Here is a 23,624-nt window from a genome sequence, read left to right on the forward strand (position 1 = left end):
GTAAAGTAGTGAGCGTGCAGCTTGTGTAACAGTGTAAAGTAGTGAGCGTGCAGCTTGTATAACAGTGTAAAGTAGTGAGCGTGCAGCTTGTATAACAGCGTAAAGTAGTGAGCGTGCAGCTTGTATAACAGCGTAAAGTAGTGAGCGCGCAGCTTGTATAACAGCGTAAAGTAGTGAGCGTGCAGCTTGTATAACAGCGTAAAGTAGTGAGCGTGCAGCTTGTATAACAGTGTAAAGTAGTGAGCGTACAGCTTGTATAACAGTGTAAATCTGCTGTCCCCTCAAAATAAGACATCACACAGCATTAATGTCTAAACCGCTGGTAACAAAAGTGAGGACACCCCTAAGAGAAAATGTCCAAATTGGGCCAAAAGTGTCAATATTTTAAATATTTCAAATGTATATGAAAAGATATAATCACATATTTACAAAAATGTGAGGGGTGTACTCACTGTAGCTGTCCTTATGTCCTCAATGGAGACTACAGTAATCAGAGTTTTTACCATAAATATACAACTTGTGCTTATATTTTTCAAACATAAAAGAAAAGAAAAAACAATCCCTTGATTTTGTATATTTGGAGCATGATCAGCGGCTGAATTTCACACACAAGGTCTTAATTTCCTGTAAAATGTAGTGATCGGTGTCTTCTTACAGCAGGAAACATGACCCACCGTCTCTTAGAAATTACATTAAAACCCGTATATAATACTGATTTGTTGTTCCCAATTACATTGAGGTAAGAAACATAATCATCGTCTGGAGGGTGCAACAGGTTCTTTATGTGAGTGAAGTACATTTATGTACTGCAGTACTGAGTTGTATTGCAAGTGGCTGGAACGGGTGGCAGCTGCACAAAGCACATGATTCTGACCCTAAAGTCAGGTGGTCAGGTTAAACCAAACACAGCGCTTTGGTTAAATGTTAAAAAAAGTGTTCTGTCTCGTGCTTTAAAGGTCCAGTGTTTAATATTTATTTATTTATTTGCAGGATCTATTGACAGAAACGCAATATAAGATCCATAACTCTGTTTTCAGTGGTGTATAAAGACCTTACATAATGAACCATCACCGACTCTTACGCTGAAGTCGCCATGTTGCCCTGACGACTAGATGCCACTAAAACTTCCACACTGAACCTTTAATTCATTTTCTGTACTGAACCAGGACCCGATCTTTCTCTAACCCTAACTAACTGAGTGCGGTCAGCGTAAACATTGTCATAAAATCATGCTAAGAATAGCTATTGTGTTTTATATTTTGTCAGAATTTTTTAAAAATACTTTTAATTAACAGGGCTCAAATAACACAATGACACAATAAAGCAATAAAATGTTGCATTTGGGTCTTGACAAACCATTAACATCTGTCCGGAACATTTTCACTGTTCACTCTCAGCATTGTGCAACATTTCCCCATTATGTTGATGATAAATGTGACGTGGGCGGCTTTACGTTTCCTACAAAATATACTCGCTGTTGCACATTATTGTATCTAAATATAATGTCTATGTTTTTTTAGAGGACATAAAATCCAGATAAAAAGAACACTGTGGACTGTGGATAAGACACATGGCTTTGGTGTGAGAGACCCAGGTTCAATCCCCCACTGTGACCCATCCACCATTGTGTCCCTGAGCGAGACACTTAACCCCTCGTTGCTCCAGAGGCGTGCGACCTCTGACATGTACAGCAGCTGTAAGCTGGAGAAAAGCTAAATGAAAAATGTACAAATATCTATTTATGTGTAAATTTTAATAAAACTCAGTGGTGTTGGTTTGATCAGTGATAAATACTCAATGGCACCCTCAAATTTCTGGTGATAGTTGAGTTTTAAAACCACCAATAAGCAACCGGGAGGAAATCTGCCATTAACAAGCAATTTTAAGAAAACATTTTGGGCATTTGTTATAATTTGGGACATTTAATAGATCAAATATTAAACTGAATTGGGGAAAATCAAGGTGTTACTTGCAGCCCAGATATTTATCAGCAACTAATTACAAACTAACTTAACTACTAGATGAAGAACCTAAAGTCATGTAACGTCTGTATATGTATCTGTTTTGGGGGTGTAAATAGTGGAAGAGGTGTTTTCAGACCAGCAGTAGATGCTTTTGTCTTTTCTTCCTGAATCCCCAGGAGAACAGGTGTTATGTAAATGCACCTGTCTGAGGACCTGAAACAGTCTTTAACAGCATTTTGGTGTTAATTGCACCTGCGTGTATACAAACTATATTCAAAAGAGTGAACCCACCCATGCTTCAGAAATGAAAGAACCGAAATACATCTCCAGCTCCTGCCTCCCTCTTGTGTTTAAGTACATGGTCGCGTGTATGCAGAGATGACAACCATCTGCCTCCTGACGACTGAGCTTTGACGTCAGCATCATTCAACTCTTAATTCAGTCTCATACTGAGACTCTTTTGAACTGCATGACTGCAGATTTACTGTAGCTCTCAGCAGGAGCAGGTGGAGAGAATAATCCTCCTCTTTCTTTCCTTTATTTTTCATCGGCACTTCCTCTTTCTGCGAGGCAGCGTTGGGATCAACACGTTCTGTTCAACTGGCAACTACAAGGCAGCTTTGCATGCTGGCAGCCACAGAAGACTCGAGAGACACACGTCTGAGTTCATTTCCTATAAATTAATTAAAGTACGAAGGACAAATGTCAGCTATTGTTAAATTAATTAAATATATGAACAAACAGGTACATAGAGATAAAAGTTGAGTTTCAGAGCCTCTCTCCCAGTTCCAGTTCTTACTCCCAAGTCGTCACATGTGGACGCATCATCACGACCCCTTGTGTCAGTGTTAATGCACTGGGAATCCCTTTAACATCATTACTGAACGCTAAAGTAGGCATAGGATATAAATAACGTCTGAGAAAAGTCTGAGTTAGGAGGTTGTTGGGATGGACAGGGACCAGCAACTAGACTTTAAGAGACCGGCGTCCATTTCCCGTGTGAAACAAAAAGTCACACTAGCCGCTATCACACAGAGATAAACACGGAAAGAACGTCCGCCAACATGCCGCATTCGCTCATTCAAACTGATCCCGCAACCGAGTGCGCTTTCACATAGAGATCCAGATTTACGGGTTACCTGTCCACTGAGTCCGTCAGCGCCGCAGCTGCCCGAGCTAATCCAGGCAATTTTCAAAATAAAATACCCCGTGCAGACCCCTGAACGTAAAACAATAAACACTGTTCAAAGAGACAAAAAACTACGTAGCCTACTTAATCATAGCAGAAGGACAAAAACAAGCACTTATCACCAAATCAACTAAATCTAAACATGTCGGCAAAATCAGGCACCCAAAACGCTGATTCTGAAATGCTTCCTGTGCGAAATGTAGCCTGAAGATCATGGAATGAATCAGGGTCAGAGAGGGCTGTGAAGAAACAACAAAATGACACATAAACAGCAAGTCAAAGCTGAGACACGTCCAGTGAACGTTGACGCCGGGTTGAGTTATGCTGTGAAAAAAAAAGACCGTGACTTGAAAGCGTTGAAACGTCACTCCTGGTCCGGCGTGCCGGCTGTGGCTTTTAACACAGACATCGTTCCGCCTCTGTTACCACCAACATTCCCGGCCCAGAGGCGGATCGAATCGGACCCCCCTCTCCGGCTCGCTACCTTTCATACAGCGCAGCGAGCCGGCATATTGGCGTAATAATCCCGGAAAATTCGGCAATGGGAAATTCTTTTTGGTTAAGTTATGTAAATAAAGTAGTTATTTTAACCTAAACCGTGATGTTTTTAAACCAAACCAAGTCTAAACAGAACTAAATTGTGACATTTCACAACGTTGACCAGTTTTATTTTGAAAGTCTAACCGGACGTTGCATATTTATGACCGCTAACTTGACTGCGCAGCCCTACGTGTTAAAAAACATCGTTAAAGGGCTCGTTCTTGTTCCCATGGCGTTAAAAATCGCCTGGGAAGAAGAACGAGCTGGTAATCTCTGCTGTCTCTCTCCTGCTGTTATTCCAGACATGTGAACGAGCCACGACCCCTCTCCACTTGCCATTTAAATCTAAGGCTCGTGGGAAATTGTGTGCCTTAAAGGCTGCTAAAACAAACAAGATTAGATCCCTTTTGAATAAAACAAATTCTTCCACATATGAAGAGGGGCACATGACAAGCTGGTGACGAGGCTGCACTTTTAGTTATTGACGTTATTACAAACGTCAGGATGTCTTTTTACATCTGGAACAGAACTTCGGCTCTCTGTTTGAGTCCTGCATCTGAGCAGAGCGCTCACCCGCTCTTTAGTTTTGGTGACTTCCTGTGTGGAGCAGATTTCCTGACACCGTATAATACGTTCAAAAAGATCCATTTGAGCGTTTTCTGATGTGACGCTCGACAGCTTTTGATCTTCTATGCCTACAAGATTCTCACGAGAATGATTCAGGGGAGTGTTTTCTGATTTACCGCCCCTGTGCTTAAGGTTTGGTTAAGTTTAGGCACAAATACTTGGTCAAGGTTAGAAAATGATTCACTGTGGTCAAAAAGAGTCCAATTTCCCACCAGCGCTCATATGAACAGCAGAAGCTAATATGGACAAAGTCTCTTCACTGTGATTCAGGCAGATAAAACGAATGGATTTCTACATCAAATTCTTGTCTAGAGCAGCTTTGATAGCGCTTTAGAAATAAATTGGTTTGAAGTTGAGATCTGCTGCATGAGATGTCCTTGAGAGGTAAAAGCACATGAGCTCATTCGCGTTTCTTTCCCCACTTCCCTTTTGATAGTGCAAAGTAAATATCCAGTTTTCTCTTGCCCACAGGGAAGTCAGAGGTCCGAGATGGTCAGAACAGCAAACCCAGGGCCGGCGGGTGTTCAGTATGTTGCTCAAATGCACTTTTTTCTTAGTAGGTCGAGGGGTTGAAGGACAGCAGCCTGCTGTCTGAGGGTCAAACTGAGATTTCCAGCTGACTAATGAAAAAAAAACTCAGCAGCTAATAAACATGACAGAGTATCTGATGGTCATTACACCGTCTGTCTGCAGGAAGGAGAGTTATTAACAAGGAATCTTCACAGAAGGAAAGGTCAGATACATCACCGCCCCGAACACGAGTGTTAATTACAGACGAACTTTAAAGCCTGCAGCACAGACAGTCCAGAGGTTAATTTGAAGCGCCTTCTGTCTGAAAACACAGACAGTTATTGATCTCATTTACATACTCGTACTACTGTATGTTACCACACTGAAAGCTGGAGAAACACAGAAACTGTGGCGATTTACTGCCGGGTCGGTAACCACGCAGATAGTTTTGGTTTTATTTGTCCAGGTTTTGGGATATTTGTATATCTTTACAGAATGAGTATCCGTGCTGCTGATCGACAGACCTCACTCTGAACAGCTGTTCCAGGGACTAATTTACGGTGAACAGCAGTTAAAATGACAATGGCTCACAGTGGACGTTGATTTTAGAACGAGATGTTGCTCTTGAATGTCTTTTTCAACGCTGGGAATGCCACAAACTAAATTACATTTACCTCTTTTGTTTTGGTGTGGGGGCAGAAATGATACCGCTAGAGGTAAGTGAGGAAAAGTGTTTGTAAATGAGTTTAACCTGCCCTTTAAGTTCGACATTTTGGGAAATATATTTGTTCATTTTCTGGCGGAGAGTTAGATGAGAAGACTGATCCCACTCTCATATCTGTCAGCCGGCAGTTACTTACTGGAGCTTAGCTTAGCACAAAGACTGGAAACAGGTGGAAACAGCTAGCCTGTCACTGTCCAAAGGCAACAAAATCCATCTCTAAAGATCACACATTAACATCCTATATCTGGTTTGTTTACTTTGTACAAAAAACGAAGCATAAAATGTACAATTTTGCCGTTTTAAGGGTGAGGGAGGGTGCTTTCTTGCTCCTCTAAGTTACAGTATCAACAGTTTGGAAAGGTGACAACTTCTTGTTTCCAGCCCAGTAGATCCAGGAAACTATTAAAATAGAAATTTTCTTTAGCCATAACTCATGTCTCAGAAAATATGGTCATTTTGTGCCAACAGACAATATTGTTTCAGATCAGTGCAGTCTGGTATCCTAGTGGTTAAGACACGTAGCATGTAATCACAATGTCCGAGACTTTAATCGCATTTTTCTGTCTACGATAAGTAAAGTTTGAAATGCAAAAACCACGAAATGGACACTTGAAAGTCCTGGAAAGTTCTACTCTCTGGAAAACAGCATCTCCTACAGTCCTGGCAGATGTTCTGAACCGTCCTTCCTTTTTGCCCTTCAAATCCCAAAGCCTTTCTAACCGATAGCCCATTCACTTAAAAACCTATTTTAACAGGAATTACATCACATTAAGGAGGTAATGACACCATTTCATGGGACCTTTAACAATCTGTCCACTGCTTTAAGGTGAAAAACTTCTCAGGAACAGTTTTTCGCCTGATAAAAAATTTACTGTGACATTTTCTCATAAGGATTTTGAAAAATCTTCTCCAGAGGTTGGACAGTTCTTCATCTGCGACCAATCCGTTTAAATAAAAGCCTGAAAGTCAGCTAAAAAATGAAGTGCACGGTTTTCATCTGACGATAGTAGTGTGGACTGAAAGCAGCAGGATTGTGTGCAGCTGTGTGTATCAGGGAGTGTTGAATAAAACATGGTGGAATGGGACCACTTTATGAGACGTCTGCCACATCAGGACGCGGCGCCCTAAGAGCTCCGGCCCTCGGCCTCCATCTCTCTCAGCTGTATAAGAAATACATAAATATTTTACATTTGGGCCGCTTTAATCCATTCGCAGAATGTCAATACTCAGCACTTAACGAAGCGCTCAGGCTGGCAGTCCTGCCGGGTTAAACGGAGCTGCTCTCTGGTCTGGATGTGGATCCTATAATGCACTGCTAAATACCTTTATCAACAACGGGAGATTCTTTGTCTCTCTGCGTTGGAGAGTCTCTGTGAGTGTGAGCAAGAAAAGCTAATACCACCACCGGCTCGAGCTGAAATAAACGCAGAGAGCACAACCTCTGACCTCAGAGGTCACGACATGTCAGGAGGAAACAGATCTGTGGATGCTGCGGTCAGGATGTGTAGTGAAGGACTACTGCTTTGTTTTAGGTTTTGGGTCTCTTTCTGTCGTCTGATTGGAGGGTAGTCACACCAGAAAGAAAAATTCCTCTATCCTTCATCATGAGATACAGAAGCCGTGTTTCCATCACATTAGAAAAGAAAAAATCCTTATTTTCGCAAGAAAGTTTTTACGCTCGCTTGAGGTGGTTTTTGCCTTTGTTGAAAAAGAGTAAACGCTGATGGAAACACTTTTGCCCAATAAGTTCTGACGTAGCGAACGGCTGTTTCCACTGTCGCCGTCTTGCCTGACCTTCCCATAATGCACGGAGACATGGCTGGTAGCAGTTTGCCCGCTTGAAACACATTTCTGAGGACCTCTCTCCATTTTTCTAAGATCCCTGGCCGTCAGGTTCATGCGACTGCTTTTGTTTCTGGTTTGGAAGCCAGACGTCTTGTTTATTACAGCCATGTGTAACGTCAACTACTGACGTAACTCGTCGTAGCCTGGTTTATTCGCTCCAAACCAGCTGATGGAAACGCACAGATTTCACATTCACTTTTATTTTTTGGGACATTTCAAAAGTCTGCTTAACATTTGCAAGACAATTAGATGGAAAAGATGGCTAGTAAGCGATAAATGCTTCGTAATGTGCGACTAACTCGGTCAAAAATCAGACAATAACTTAACCATCAACTGCGGTCTTATTTTAGGAAGGGAGGCGGTTTGATCTGGAGAAGCCTGAAATGAGTGTCTGTCAACTTCTTTGTTCGTTCTTTATATTTTATTTTACTGTGTCACAAAAATGGCATCACAGTGAAATATATTTTAATCCAAGACAAGGAAGTGTTTGTTTTCTTGAGTTGAAGATTGAAATAAGAGCCCAGGTCATTTTTGCTTTGGCTCCCTAAATGGACCTAACTGGAATTTAACTTCAGTTCAGGAAAACATCCTGCTTCATGAATTTAAAAACTTCTTTGGTTTGTTTATGAAAGCAAAACAAATTACACTATATTCACCATGGGAAACTTGTCAAATTTAGACAGTAAAATTGGAGAAGATGTAAAATAATCTTTGTTCTTAAGTGGTTTCTGATTGACACTAAACGGCAGCATTACGTTCTGGCTGTCTGTTATCCAAAGCTAAATTTATTACGCAAAAGCTGAAATTAATCTTCCGATTGAGACATTTGGTGCACAGTTGTTGTAGTCAAATTTAAATACATTGAGGCTAAAAACAAACTGTAATTGAATTGTATATAATATCCACCAAGTGTTAGCTTTAAATGAAACCCCCCCAAAATGGAGGACAAGACCTCAGTGTCAGCGACGGCCTGGTAGTGCAGGATGAAAGAAGTTAAAATGAACACCAGTAAAACTCCGGATGTCGTTCAGGACAAATTGTTCCTGCTGCTGTTCTGCATCTGAATCTCTGCAACCAAGTACGGCACATCTGTCAGAGCAGTCTACAAGGAGGGGATGTTACCTTATAATTTAGATAAAAATGTGTACCTCATTTAAATAAAATTGTCTTTTGAGAACAAAAATAAAAACATTTAAAAGCTGGAAAAGTGAACAGAGAATCACCACATTCTGCTGTTTTTCCTCATCCACCCATTTTATTCAACTCTGTGTGTGTGTGTGTGTGTGTGTGTGTGTGTGTGTGTGTGTGTGTGTGTGTGTGTGTGTGTGTGTGTGTGTGTGTGTGTGTGTGTGTGTGTGCGCGCACGAAGGGGAAATGAGGGAAGTCACTGCAGGCTCTTATTGTTAAGTAATAAGAGGGAAATGAGAGTGCGAGCATCGCGGAAGTAAACAGCAGAAATTAAATTAGCGAACGGTAGTGTCTCTTGAGAGCACACTCCCCAACTATAAGAGAAAACATCCACTATTAAACACTCCATTTAACATCCAAACCATGCTTGCTTCATTAGCATATAAGTTGTTTTCGTTGTTACCTAAATTCTGTACATAAATTTGTTGTTTCCATCTCTGTGGAGAATCATTTACATAATACTATAACGTTAGATACAGTACAGCAGCTTCCTCCTCTCTCTCTGGGCGATGGAGATGGATGCCTGCAGGGGTTTTAATGAGTTGCGTAAGAGCAAAACAAAGAGAACCAAAGGATGATTGCAAATGGAAGCGGACCGTGAAAGGATGATAACATGCAAACGTGAAGGGAAAAAACTGTCCAATATCGCCTAATTATATATTGACTGAATGAAGAGTTCTGCGATGTAAAGGAAGATTGATTTGTTCTAACGTTCTTGTCACAGAGCAGCTTGGATGTAACTGTGTGTGGCGTTTCACACAGATGGCTGGAGAGAGAGAGAGGGAGAGATGGTGGAAGTATTCAAATTCCTAACATCTGAAAAACTATAATTCCCAAATGACAAATTCTCAATTACAAGTCCTGCATTCAATATTATATGTAAGTATAGCTAAACAGAAGAACAGCAATGAAAACCACTAATGACTGTGGTCACTGCGTTGACTGTCGGTAGGTTAGAGGATGTGAACTGGAAAAAAAATAAAACCAATCCATCTAACCATTCTAGTTATAATTATGATCACAAGATGTTCCTGACAGGTTGTTTGAGGCTTTAAAAACTAACAACCAATGATGACCTTTTCATGGTTATGGAGTCTTGCTAATTCTCTAGATTACTTTTAGATTACTTTTATATTATATATATTACTTTTATATTCAATCAAAAAGTATTTAACATCTGTTTGCTTTTACTTCCGCACCATCCAAATGAATACGATCTCCGTCCACACCAGCGTTTTAGACTTGATCTCAGTCTACATTAAAACAACTGAAAATGCACTAGTGGCCGTTCATGCACACTGGGCATGCGCATGCTGGTGTAAACACGAAGCAGATGGACTCTTCTGTTGTTAGAGAAGATTTGGCGAAAGAATACAGCTCTACAGACAAAGAACCACACCAGATTTTATTTTGCATGGACCAATAACGAGCTGGGACTGTTACTGAATGCAACACGGAGTGGTGGAAAACAGTGGCGCATCGATAAGATGCTTTCCTTTGGTGTGGGAGACCTGGGTTCAATTCCCACTGTGAGACATCCACCATTGTGTCCGTGAGTAAGACACTTAACCCATAGTTGCTCCAGAGGCGTGTGACCTCTGACATGTATAGCAATTGTAAGTCGCTTTGGATAAAAGCATCAGATAAATGTAAACGCTCCGTATTTGTATAGCGCCTTCCTAGTCTTTTCGACCACTCAAAGCGCTTTTTACACTACATCTGCATTCACCAGTCATACACTGTAGCCTAAGTGCTCATTTGCAACAGAAACTAACATTCACATACCGGTGGAACAGCCGCCAGGGGCAATTCGGGGTTCTTGCCCAAGGACACTTCGACATGCAGCCTGGAGAAGCCAGGGATTGAACCGCCGACCTTCCGATTAACGGGCAACACGCTCTAAACCGCTCTCCCGAGCCACACTCACCGACATGCACAGTACAAGTGTTACTTGCACAGTACAGAATATTTTAACAGAATTACGTTAAGTTTACTTCCGTGTTAACTAACGTACGTAGTTATTTTAACCGTGATCTTTTCCAAACCTTAACCAAGTAGTTTTAGTGCCTAAACCCAACCAAATTTCAATGTTTCACGACTTTAATAACGCGTCGTTTCATTTTGAAAGTCTAACCAGACGTTGCACATTTATTGTAGCTAACTTTACCGGAAGTTGCATATTTGTTGTTGCTAAGTGTTGCTAACTTGACCACGGAGCTATAAACGTCTAAAAATTACGCTAAAAGGTTACCCAGGGCGCCAAAGGGCCTTGACCAAGCGGCAATATGTAACGAGTCCGGAGTGAGAATGTGTTGCCCAATCAGAGAGCCAAACATGAGCGTCTGTGTCATCGTTTCTGAAGTCCTCCATTTTGGCCCGTCTGCACGAAAACGCTCTCCAGACTTTTAAAACAAAAAAAGGGGATCGGCAGCGTTTTCAAACTTCTACGTTTTAGGTCTTCATTTTCGTCTGGACGGGAGGTGCAAAAGTTAAAAAAGGGGCCTTTTCTCAATAGTGGTCTTCAAGAAATATCTAAAGGACTCCACCAGTTCTTCCACCGTTGAGAGAATCAAGTTAAAGTACTCAGTTAATTCCCATCTTTGAGATAGAGAGAGAACAATGGTGTTAGTACTCAAATCCTTGTAATATGTTTTTGCAAATCATGCATTCCAAATTACACTTAGAACATAGTCTGGGGATATTTTGTACTTTGTATAATGTACTTAAGTAAGTGTACTCTGGTTACTTCCCAACTTTAAGAAAGGGGGAATAAAGTGAGAGAGAAACTCTTTCAGTTTTGCGAACTGTACACACAGACTGCCATAAACTACCTAATATATGCATGAAGTGTCATAGCTCGGCTTCATCAGTAGCCAGCTGCTCCAGACTTTACCATCAGCTTTATCTACTGTCGTGCACGCAGCTGTGGCTTCTGCACTCAAGGTCACAAATTAATCAAAACATCAATATGTGCAGTCGACATAGGCAAAGCCCACCGTAGACCTGTCACCTGTACCAACAACATTGATTCAGTGCCTCGTGAATAATGCAAAAAGCAGCAGAGGAGCTGCAGCAAACGACCTGTAGCGAGCTCGTTCGACAGATATTTTTGGTGGATCTACAACTCCTCGAGGTTTTGTGTATCAGCTGTTGCAAACTGTGTGTGCTTGTTGTTTTGTGTGGGTGATTTGATAAGTGTGCGCAGGTGCATTGTTCACACAGAAGAGAGGTTCAGGGGGCGGTGAAGCTCTGTTAATTACAACGCAGGGGGAAAATGAGGACTTGCAATGTTTTGCCTCTTGAATCAACATACTTTCACAGCTCCAAATTTTTGAGGACACTTTTATTTTACTACTTTGACTGAAAAAACATTGAAAAACATCAGCCTGTCTGCCAGAGTCCTATCGCCCTTCAGCCAGAGACTTAAAAGTACTGTTTTTGGATTCACACCTGTCAAATAATATACATTAGGTCAAGTTAATCATAACTTACAATTCTGATGGAGCGAGGAAAGCAATAAAATTAAATGAGGCTGAAAAGACTTAATAAGTCTCAATATTCCTAAATGTCAATATGCCTTCATATTTCAACAGCAGTGTGTTATATCAGCCTTTTTTCTCTCCATTCTCCCCAGATGGAAACTGACACCGGTGACAGCGACGGAGGATAATAATGATGGAAGGCAGAGTGATTCGTCCCCAGCCAGAGCCACAGCATTTCTCAACCGTCCCTCTGTTGTGCAGCACCGCTCCCTGAAGGATACATCGACCTTGACATATCACAGCGTGCATGACAACCTAGCACGAACCGAAGGGAGAAGGTTGCCTCTCATTGCCAAAAGCTAGAAGACAAAAGGGCCAAAGCTTCGGGGACCAGGCGTCAGCAGAAATCCACTCTGTCTTGCTGCAATAACAAATGAGCTTTTATTTGTGACGTTAACAGTGCTAACAGCTGACTCCATAAGGGCCAATTACTGGCTAAAGGGAATACGGGGCCAAGATGAAGGAGACAGCAGTTGTGGCTTGTTTGTTGGCTGAGCTGTCTCTGGCTGCTTTTGTTCTGGCCTCTGAGGGGGCCGCTTATTGCCCTGCATTGTGTCGATGTGAGATACGACCCTGGTTCTCACCCAGCTCTATTTACACTGAGGCTGCCACAGTGGACTGTAATGACTTGGGCCTATCAGCGCTACCGGAGAGACTCCCGTCAGAAACACAAGTACTGCTGCTGCAGACAAACAACATTGTTAATGTGGAGAAAACTTTGGATTACTTGGCCAACATCACTGAAATCGACTTGTCTCAGAATAACATTTCCTCTGTGAGCGATGTTTGTCTGGGGTCTCTCCCCCAGCTACTGTCACTCCACATGGAGGAGAACTGGATTCAGGAGCTATCTGACAGCTGCCTCGCTTCACTGCCCAACCTCCAGGAGTTCTACATCAACCACAACCTGATTTTTTCCATTAGCCCCGGCGCCTTCCAGGGCCTGAACAGGTTGATGAGGCTCCATCTCAATTCCAATCGACTGACTGGCATCAACAGCAAGTGGTTCCAGCATCTCCCCAATCTGGAGATACTGATGCTGGGAGAAAATCCCATTCTCGAACTGTCAGACATGGACTTTCAACCTCTGGCTAACCTTCGAAGCCTCGTGCTTGCCAAGATGAATCTGACTGAAATTCCCGGCAATGCCCTGATTGGCCTTGAGAATTTAGAGAGCCTCTCATTTTTTGACAACTTGCTCAATCAAGTCCCAAGAGTGGCACTGATGAAACTCCAGAACTTGAAGTTTCTGGATTTGAATAAGAACCCCATTGAGAGGATCCAAAAGGGTGACTTCTTGGACATGATGCATCTCAAGGAGCTGGGCATCAACAGCATGCCAGAACTTGTATCCATCGACAGTTTTGCCCTGAACAACCTGCCAGAGCTGACAAAAATCGAGGCCACCAACAATCCCAGGCTGTCCTACATCCACCCGAGGGCTTTCCACAAGCTCCCCAGGCTGGAGACTCTGATGCTGAACAGCAACGCTCTGAGTGCGCTCCACCACAGCACCGTGGAGTCCCTGCCCAACCTGCGAGAGGTCAGTCTGCACAGCAACCCCATCCGCTGCGACTGCGTCATCCGCTGGGTCAACATGAACCGGACCGCTGTTCGTTTCATGGAGCCCGACTCCCTGTTCTGTGTGGAGCCTCCAGAATACCAAGGCCAGCACCTTCAAAAGGTGCATTTCAGGGAGATGACAGAGATCTGCCTTCCTCTTATCTCACCTGGGAGCCTCCCGGATCGGGTTGAAGTCGTTAAAGGGAACTTTGTGTCGCTTCACTGCCGGGCGTTCGGAGAACCAGAGCCTGAGATCTACTGGGTGACACCGTCGGGTGACAGGGTCGTACCTGGGAGTGAGTCCGATAAGTACTACATGCACCCTGAGGGAACTTTTGACATCTATGACGCCACGGAGCAGGAAGCTGGCTCGTACACCTGCGTTGCCCACAATCTTGTCGGGGCAGACCTCAAGTCTGTGATGGTTGTGGTAGATGGATACATTGCCTGGCCAAATCAACCTTTACATGTATATATCACATCTGTCCAGTCTCATTCTGTCATGGTTTCCTGGGAGAGCACAGGTGGTTTGGTATCACAGCTAAATTGGTCCATTTTAGCCGAATCCCGCCGCCTCTTGATGCCATTCAAAGCCAGGCTTCCTGCTGATGTCAAAGAGTACAGCATCAAACAGCTGAAGCCTTCCACTCGCTACCAGGTTTGTGTTGAGATCACTGCAGCGCAGCTTGGATACAGCAGGGACTGTGTCAACGTGACCACAAAGGAGGCAGCGGCCCCCTGGAAGAAAACGGAGAACTGGGACAGTCTGGTGATGGCTACTTGTGCTGTCTTTTTTATTGTGTTTTCTGTGGCCTGCTCTGTCATCTATACGTCTCTGTACAGCCAAGTGTTTTACAGGAAACTGATAGCAGACCCGGCTGAAACGCTGCTGATTCCCAGCACTCATTCCTCGTCTTCTTCTTTTTCTTTCCTGGAATTTGGCGGTTCTGGGATCAAGGTGAGGGCTACTGTAATAGACTTACAGGAAGATCCCATGTAAGAAATGCCCTTGTCTGTAAAAGCACTTTGGGATTAAGCGAAGATGAAGAGTGATGGACATTGGGCAATGTCATTTACGTGCCCTCTTTACATAACTTTTGATGAGACATTTTGCAATGGAACTCCGCTGGGTGGCATCAGAGGAAAATTCATACACATTACGTATGCGGCTAAAAGCAGAGACTGTTTTGTATTTCAAACTTGTGTCATTATAACAAGCTTAATCAGGCAGATATCTTGACTATAATCTACATGGCTACTGGTCTTTCATGCAGTGCAACCAGAGTAAAGCACAGCACAGGAACTATTCTGTCTAAAGTACCTTGTTGAGGCTTTGATGTCTGCAAAAAGCATTTTCTTTGCAGTGTTACTTTAAATGGTGCCAAGCGAAGATAGTTTATAATGGCAAAAAAAAAATAAATCTTGTTAGTCTAGTGTACAATTAAACCGACTATAATGTAAACAATTTTATGAACAAATACATTTTTCATTAAACCTGTTGTGGTGTCTTATAACTACAATCTCCTCTTGTTAAACTTGGACACTTCCTACAACAAAAAATGTCTTTTGAAATGTGTCTATTGCCATAAAAAGCAAACTATGACATGGAAAAGATTAATTTGTATGGATGAGGCTCATAAATCTTGTTGTGTCCCCGTCCGAATCATACAGCAGCAGAAGTGTGAGATCTGCTGTAGACAAACACAATTACAGCAGCTGCCCTTCAAGGCAGACGCTCTAACACTGTTATGGAAATGCAATCCAATCTCAAACAACATGACGAGCGTGTGAGATAGTTTTGAGTGTGTATGTGTAGGCATGTGTGTATCTAACTTAATGGGTGTGTGTTTAAAGTGTGAGGACATTGGCAAACCCATTGACTTTGAATTGCATTATATTCCCTTTCATTAAAAATCCAATATGGATTCCCAACACAAACCTCAGCGAGGTGATGAATCGGCGTCACGAGCAAACTGATGGGAAGCATTTATCAGCGGGACTCAGTCATAGATCAACCGAGTTTCAGCACCTTGGACAGGGCTTTTAGAGCGCGGCCATTTGTCACCGCCACAAGAGCTAAAATATGACCCATTAGAGGCAGGTAGTGAATAGGTCAGCAGGAATGCGGCGCCCAAGCCATCCTCTTCCCCGTGTGACCCTGGAGAGACACCGCTGCTGTCGCAGGAACAGCTCAGCAAGTACTGGGCTCGTTTGTTAAGCGCCTCGCATCGAGCCGCAAGGGGGGGAAGGAGACAAATGGACCACAAAACCAGGACAAAGTAGTTTCAGTCCCAAACAGGACAGAGGACGACAGCGACTGACGCCTCACACTGCTGATGTTACTGATGTGCTGTGCTCTCCTGTACAAGATAACCAAGCCTGGGTTCATTAGAGAGTCTTCTGCTTCAGTATTGTATGGTGAGGAGTATTCTGGGTATTTAGTAGAGCAGCTGCATGCGAAAGGAAGGAATTTTTAAAGGAGATGACAGGGCGTTTTAGAGGCTTTTCATTTTCGTTTACTTCCTCACCTGCGCTGCTGGGTTCAACTCCGGTTCCTCCCTGCTGAGGGGAATGAATGATATGTCAATGTGTAATCCTCGCAGCAAAACAAAACAAAAATAGAGTATCTGATTCGTTTTTAAACTCTGTCAAAAAAAAAAAATACATTCAACCAAAAGGAGAAAAAAGGCTCCTACAAGTGAGTAATTGCTCACTGCTGAGGGCGCGCACGCAATATGTTGTGGCAGATCCAGGGGGAATGTCTCGAACAGGAATAGTTTTCCACCCAGCATCCACACCAACTGGCAGGTTAAATTAAATCCATCCAGTGAAATTGAAACCAGCACTCAAATCTGCCTCGTCAGGATTCAAGACAAACTAACAGCACAAAACCTCACAAGCAGCCCCTCAAAGATGCAAAGTTCACCGTACCCCACAGCACATAAGAGTTGGACAGAAAAGGTTTACCGATGCTGTTTCCTGAGGATAGTGCTAGAGGAAAGGTCAAAGGTTTATTGAAATCAAAACGGTTATTATTCTAAGGACCATCTGTACATTTCTGTACTTAGGCAATTAGATTATCTTGATTGTCTGTGTGGGAAGTTGACATTTTGGTCTGAAAGTGGTGATGTTGGAGGAGGTCAGCAGGGCATAGGATATTTTAAGAATAATTATCTGGGGACCATGAATATCCCTCCAAAAATTCAGCCATCAGTCATTTAATTGGCCAAAAATGTTTCATGTTGGACCGAGAATGGTGCTAGTCCATAGTTCATGTTGTGCTCACACTGGAAAGGTCCATCCTCTGGGGAGCATGCATGTGCTATGTAAATCGCAATTTTTGGCCTGATGCTGGAACTATAATAAAGGTCAGAAAGTTACTTAAAAGGAATCACCCTGTGGTGAGCATGAATATCCTCAGCCAATTTAACAACCAACCTTGCTTGAATGTGTTACAACAGGCAGACCGATATCTCCACTGTTATCAAGGATATTAATTATAAAGAAAACTAAATTGTTGAGAGACAAAAAGTTAGAATTAAAAATTGGTACAGTGACTAACAGTGCTATTTATGACCATGCTAACACGCTAATGTTGCGTTAGCATGCCAACAGTTAGCACTAACCACAAGTTACAGCTGAGAACGTCAGTAGTTTTACAGGTATTTGGTCATGAACCAAAGTGGAATTGTGACCTGATGTTGACACTAGAAGAAGTCAGGGGATCACCAAAGTAATTACAACTCATCCTCCTGCAAAGGCAGGAAAAGAACAGGTTTTTGGAATCAACTCTAAAGCCCTGGATATACTTGCTTTAACTACGTGTTCGCGTATCCTGAATTCCTTTGGGGCGTAGGTTGTGCACGTCTACAGAAATTAACGCTACGCTTCCGTGAGATGCAATTCAGCGCATGAACATGGGGACAGTATGTCGATCTGACTGGCAGTTGGTTTGCCAACCGCCATTAAACACGAAAGAAGAAGAAGGTCAGCAGCAGACTTAAAAAAGAAGATTTATGGCGGGATGTTTAAAATAAAACTCCTGGAGCCAGTCCACAATTACAGAGATTGTTAGACGATTCGAAGCTTCAATGGGCGGAGCTTGATTCGACAGTCAATCTCACAGTCGAAGCTTCGCGACTCAAGGATCATGAAACTTTCAAAATAAAACAGGAACCACCAAACAAAACCCCAATACCGTGACGGGTGTCCACGAATGTTCGGAGCAAATTACAATCGGTCCAATAGTTGGATAGTGGAGGTATTTCAGTCTGGACCGAAGTGGTGGACCAACCCACCAACATGCGTACGGCGAAGCCTCTAGCATGGTCAGTAACAAATATTAGCAAACACATTACTTATTTCAATCTGATGTATAATCATGTAAACAATGTCTTGACGTTTTGGAACTTCAAATTCCAAGTTATTTTCCAGGAGTATCATGGTGGTTCAGCTGAAACCACAGGCAGGTACCACATGAAGACACAAGGTGGTCCAGGACCTTTTGTTTTTACGTTTCTTTCCCCGTACTTCCCATCGCTTGTAGCTGTGACTATTCCAATAATGGGCAAAATTAAAAAGTCATTCATTTTGCAGATATTCTCACATTTTTGTGTAGGAAGCCGGGTAATATATACCCACCACACACCTCCATTCATCACACAGGGACACGCAGTAAATGAGATGCTGCTCAACAGAATATATGATGTTAATAAAGATGGCGGGTGTCGTATTGTGGATGTTTGTGGTATTTCTGCGTCAGCCAATTAGAGGTGGGCGTTGCTTCACCGCAGACATGTTTAACTTGCTGATGATTTTCCTCTGCCTGCATCGTTAATACAGAGCATGACAAGCGTTTACAATCTACTCTGCACCATCACATACAATATGATAATCATTCCTAATACCTGAGGAGGAAAAGAACTTATTTATTCAAGGGAAGTAATTTAAGTGCGCAAGTAATTAAGTTACTCATAACTGCAGGAAACTGAGGTCATGCATCTATAGTTTTTTCTGGGCTTTTGGGATTCTAGTTACTGTTTAGATTTAGAGTTACAAAACATACGGTGGGTATTTTGGGGTTGATGTCAGGTATTTTTAGACTCAGCTTATTTACATTTGCCTGCTTTTTGTCTTTATTGGGCTGTACGTGGGATTTTAGGTCATGACCTCCTTGAAATTTAAATAAATTAAAAGATATTACCAATATCATATTTTCCCTTTTCTTTTACCCCTTTTTTATTTTTTCCTCCTCCCTTCTGTCAGTCACTGCCAAGGGCGTCACTTTGTGTTGAATAGTAGTGGGGACGTTTAAGGGGTGTGACGAAACAATTAGTCCACCAGACGTGATACACGAACAAGACATCAAGACAACAATGCTATTTGGAAGAAATATTCATTGATGCATTCCAGAGACATTTTCTGGTGGAAACGTTTTTTTGGACAAGGCAGATCTGTTTCTTCTATATTTACATTGCATTTTCCTGTCTTCCTATTGTGCAAGTAAACATTTCTAATAGAATTTTAAATTAATATTTAACATTTCTTGTTGCAAGCAAATTTTCAGAAAACTTTTAGCAAATGCTATCAAACAGTGGTGGGGACATGTCCCCAGCATCCCCAGCGTCCCCGGTGTCTTTCTCGTATCTTTACCTTCTCCCCGTTTGCCCTTACTGCATTCCTTTACTTCTTTATCTTTCTTTACCCCGTTCCTTCTTTCCTAGCTTATCTAATTAATCTAAAAAGCACTGGACAGGCAAGGGTTTCGTCTAACAATAAATATTAACCTCTACACGAGTACTTTTACTTCTGATATTGAGCACATTTTACGATAAATACTTGTTTAATTTTATTTCCAGTTGATTTTTGACTGCAGTACTTTAAGTAACATATTTTATTTCTTTAATCACTTTGTCCAACGAAGACGTTTCGTCCCTCATCCAAAGGACTTTTCTGAAGAAGTCCTTTGGATGAGGGACGAAACGTCTTCCAGTATCTTCAACCAAGTCCAGTTGCCCTTGATTTTAACCTTCGTTGGATAACTATGACCTGGATGACTGAGAATCTTCATAGACATCTTTAATCACTTTGATTTATACAGTAGAAATAAACCTGATAATTAATATTCCACAACAAGCAGGCAGATTACAGTTGTTATACTTCAAAATTGAACGATATCTGTGGCCAGCCATTTCTAAACTCCACATGTAACTTCACATATAAATTAGTCATTCCTTTTACCATTATGTCTGGCAGGGCAGTGGTGCAGTTAGAACATCGTTATTCAAAGAGATCATTTCCATGCATGGTGGAAACTGCTACTGCTGGGATGGATTCACACATGCTCGAATATTATTTTCGTGGATTTGTCCACTTACTTGCCTTCGATAATTTCTACTATCAGTCGTTTCCTTTAAGGTTGTGAATTAATGAGCTGACTCAAAGGGCTCTTTGTAGCAGCAGGCTTCAGGCCGAGGGATTGGATCAGCTTTACTTCTCCTCTACCAGCAATATGAGAGGAGTTGAAGCAGCTACTCGATGGCGGAAATTTAAAACTCCTCAGCTGCTACAGAATAATTCCTCTCGGAGATGCTGGTAGTATGTTTGAGGAATAAAACAAAAAGGTGGCGTTGGTGAGGCTGCTTTGTGATTTGAGTCGATGTTGTAAGAGAGGAAGATCAGAAACTCATCAAAGACTGAAGAACAACCACGAGACTCTGCACCTACACTCAAAAGATACTTTAATACCTCAAAGAACAAGCCCAGCCGTCGAGCTTAATGAGCTCTGACTGCACGTTTAGTCCCAGCTGAATCATATCTGTAGTCATTAAATATGGTTACATTACCGGTGTTTACCCGCCACTCTTCCTCCATTTCATTCTCTGCTAATAATCCATGAAAACAGCCTAACGATCCCGGCTGAAGTGTACTAATACCTCTCATTACAACACTCCCACCTTTAAAATGTCCCATTTCTCTGCGACGTGTTAGCGGGTAAAATAAACTCGGCGAGCGAGCAAAACTATTTTTCTCATGAATTATTACCCCATTACAAACATTTGGTATTTAGGCCAGGCCTTTGGCTTGTTGCTTGAGGTAAATAAAACCAGAAAGAGCCTCACATTTATCCAGCCTTCCTCATGCAGAACCTCCTGGGCTTCAAGTAATTATTCTTACGCTCACCGGCCCATTAGGCTAAAACAACACCGCTGACTTTGGGTGATCTTGGAGCGCGGAGCTTTTTGAGCTTTTATTATTCTTTCACGATGGAGATTCGCAGATGGCGAGCGTGCACTTAACCTCTGCTGATACACTGAAGTAGATAGCAGTCACTTACAAGACAAGGTTATTTCCAGTAGAGGAGCAGGAACCATTCAGGCTGATTAATGACTTCCTCCAACTTATTTTTTTGTTCTCCTTGGCTCTGTGGTGGCTGTTACTTTTTTAATCTTTTCCAAGAAACACTGACTCAGGACATTCTGTTTCAGATTTGTACAGAGACACACAGTCACAGTGGAAGCTGCCAGATACAGCCAGTTCTCCACTGATGGTCACTGAGCAGCTGTAACAGTGCTTCGCTAAAGAGGCACTCCGACTGCTCACAACAGTTTTCCCATTTCTTTTGGGTATGTTTTGAATCATTCCTCACTGTCTTCGTCGGCTTTTTGTGTAGTTTATAAAACTGTTTTTCTGCAGAGTTATCACATTATCCAAAGAAGGTTAAAATCAAGGGCAACTACACTTGGTTGAAAATATCAACCCGTTGTCACTCCCCGACTCGTCACATACGGACGCATGGTCAAGACCCATCGGCGTCAGTTTGTAACGCACTGGGGATCCCAAAAAGTCAACATTAAATATTTTTAATTAAGTTACGTAAGTGACGTTATTTAACTTACGTGTTAACTGACGTAGGTAGTTATTTTAAACCCAAATCACAATATTTTTCTAACCTTAATCAAACTGCAACATTTCACGACTTTAATAACGTGCCATTTCAAAAGGGCGATGTTTCAAACTGAACGTTGCATATTTGTTGTTGCTAAGCTTTGCTAACTTAACTGCGGAAACATAAACATTTATCAATGATGCTAAAGGTGTACCCAGGGCGTTAACAAGCAATGCCAAAGGGCCATGACAGAGTGTTTATATGTGACGAGTCGGGAGTGAGAATGTATTGATACTCAAAGACGTTTTCGAGTATCTTCAACCAAGTCCGGTTGCCCTTGATTTTATCCTTCCTTGGATAACTATGACCTTGATGACTAAGAACCTTCACAGACATCTTATGAAATTATGTTATACTAACGAAATAAGATCCAGTTAAAAACCCTAGAAAATATTTTGCTTAATTTCTATTTCAGTTGACTTTCACACTTAAAGAGGTGGCATTGTGCTTTTGGCTTTTCCCCTCTCTTTTATTGAGTTTATACCTTTTTTGTGCATGTAACAGATTTGCAAAGTGAAAAAAAAGCTCTGCTCTGAACTGCTCGCCGAGCGGCTACTCCGACACGCCCTCAGAAACAGCGAGCTGCAGCACACAGCTCTCCTCTCCCTTCCAAACACTAGCTACCCTCCAGGCAGTCAGTGGACATAAAGTTGTTCCTGTGATGTAGAGACAGAGCTCAGTTAAAACTTTATGGATACAGATTAATAACTCGCCGCTCTGAAACTCTCGCTCCAGTCCGTGTTGCAGAGCCGGTCGGCAACACGTACGGCTGAACCCGAGCCGTTTACCGGCTTCTCGCCGACCCGCCCTTCTCTGCTTCTGATTGGCTAGTAGTCCTTAACTAGGAACTGAGCATGTGCAGTTTTCTGGACCACACGTAAATCTGACAACAGCTTTCGACTAACTGGTCAACTTTACTGACCTCTCAGGGAAAACAGCCCTGGGCCTGAAAAACATTCTTCACAAAGAAATTGCCTTCAGAAATCTCCCTGTCTGACCCCTGAAGGGACCACCCGTGGGGTGGTGACCACATCCTTAAAAACTGAACTGAAACTCCCCACAGAGAGCCGCTGGGATCAATCGAGCCTCACAAGATGTTTTCAAGACTAAAATACCACAGTGAAAACTAAACAGGCCAGTCTGGCTTTGCATCATTAACAGAGAAAGTCCTGATGTGAGAAGGAATAGTTGCAGCTAACAAGCTGCTTTCAGGCCTGTAGTTTATTACCTGTGGATTTGCCACAGCTCCCTAACCTCTCTGTGGCTCCTTTCATCTCTCAGGTTCCTCATGGCTGCCATCAGTGGCGAAGGGAGGGGCGTGGTCGTGAGTTCCCTCATCCTCCACCAAAGGCTGCTCTATGACTACACATTCTGTAATGAATAATTTACCTTTTCCTAATCACCCAGTAAGCTGCTTCATTTAAACGCTGGCTTCCTCCTAGTGCAGTGATTAGAGATGGGAGCCAAGGTGAGGGAGGAAGATTAGAGGAAAATTAAGACCGGGCTGTTGTGAGCGGTGCCGTCCTGCTGAACGGCGCTGCTCCGTTAGCTCTGCTCATTACTGCACGGCCAAATGTCATCGCCACGCACAGCAGGCATCTGCCAAACAACTGAAGTATTTATCGGGACAAATACTTCTACTTCAATCCATCTTCAATCCCAGCTTGTCTTGTATATCTTGAAAAAAATAAAGTGAAATAAAAAATCTCAAACGTTCAGAGTTATCCAGAGAGCTCTTCCTCTGACAATAACAGCTTCTTTTATAGATGTATTTTAGTCTCAAGTAGAGCTTTTAGGAGTGCATTCAGCTGTGGATGTTTCAGAAATGCAGGGTTGCGTAAACATGCGTCTGGACATGAAAGCTTTTTAAAAGCTGTTTCTCAGCGCTGGTCCATCTCCACCGCAGCCTTCACGCTGATGGCACTCAATCTGATGACAATCAGACTCAGAGGAGAGTCAGTCTAAAAGATTCCTCAGTGGAAGG

General features: G+C 42.5%; 2 protein-coding genes across 2 annotated transcripts in view; one reads left to right on the forward strand and one right to left on the reverse strand.

The window, feature by feature from the left end:
• Positions 1-15,206, forward strand: part of LOC123961823 (leucine-rich repeat neuronal protein 3-like) — a 20,974-nt gene extending 5,768 nt beyond the window's left edge. The window contains exon 2 of the mRNA XM_046037547.1: positions 12,222-15,206. Coding sequence (XP_045893503.1) covers positions 12,587-14,692 — 2,106 coding nt within the window. The 5' untranslated portion in view covers positions 12,222-12,586 and the 3' untranslated portion in view covers positions 14,693-15,206. The remainder of the gene's footprint in view (positions 1-12,221) is intronic.
• immp2l (inner mitochondrial membrane peptidase subunit 2) overlaps positions 1-23,624 on the reverse strand; it is a 178,837-nt gene that overhangs the window by 46,494 nt on the left and 108,719 nt on the right. The window lies entirely within an intron of this gene.

The sequence above is a fragment of the Micropterus dolomieu genome, linkage group LG22 (assembly GCF_021292245.1).
Source record: "Micropterus dolomieu isolate WLL.071019.BEF.003 ecotype Adirondacks linkage group LG22, ASM2129224v1, whole genome shotgun sequence".
Classification (NCBI taxonomy): domain Eukaryota; kingdom Metazoa; phylum Chordata; class Actinopteri; order Centrarchiformes; family Centrarchidae; genus Micropterus; species Micropterus dolomieu.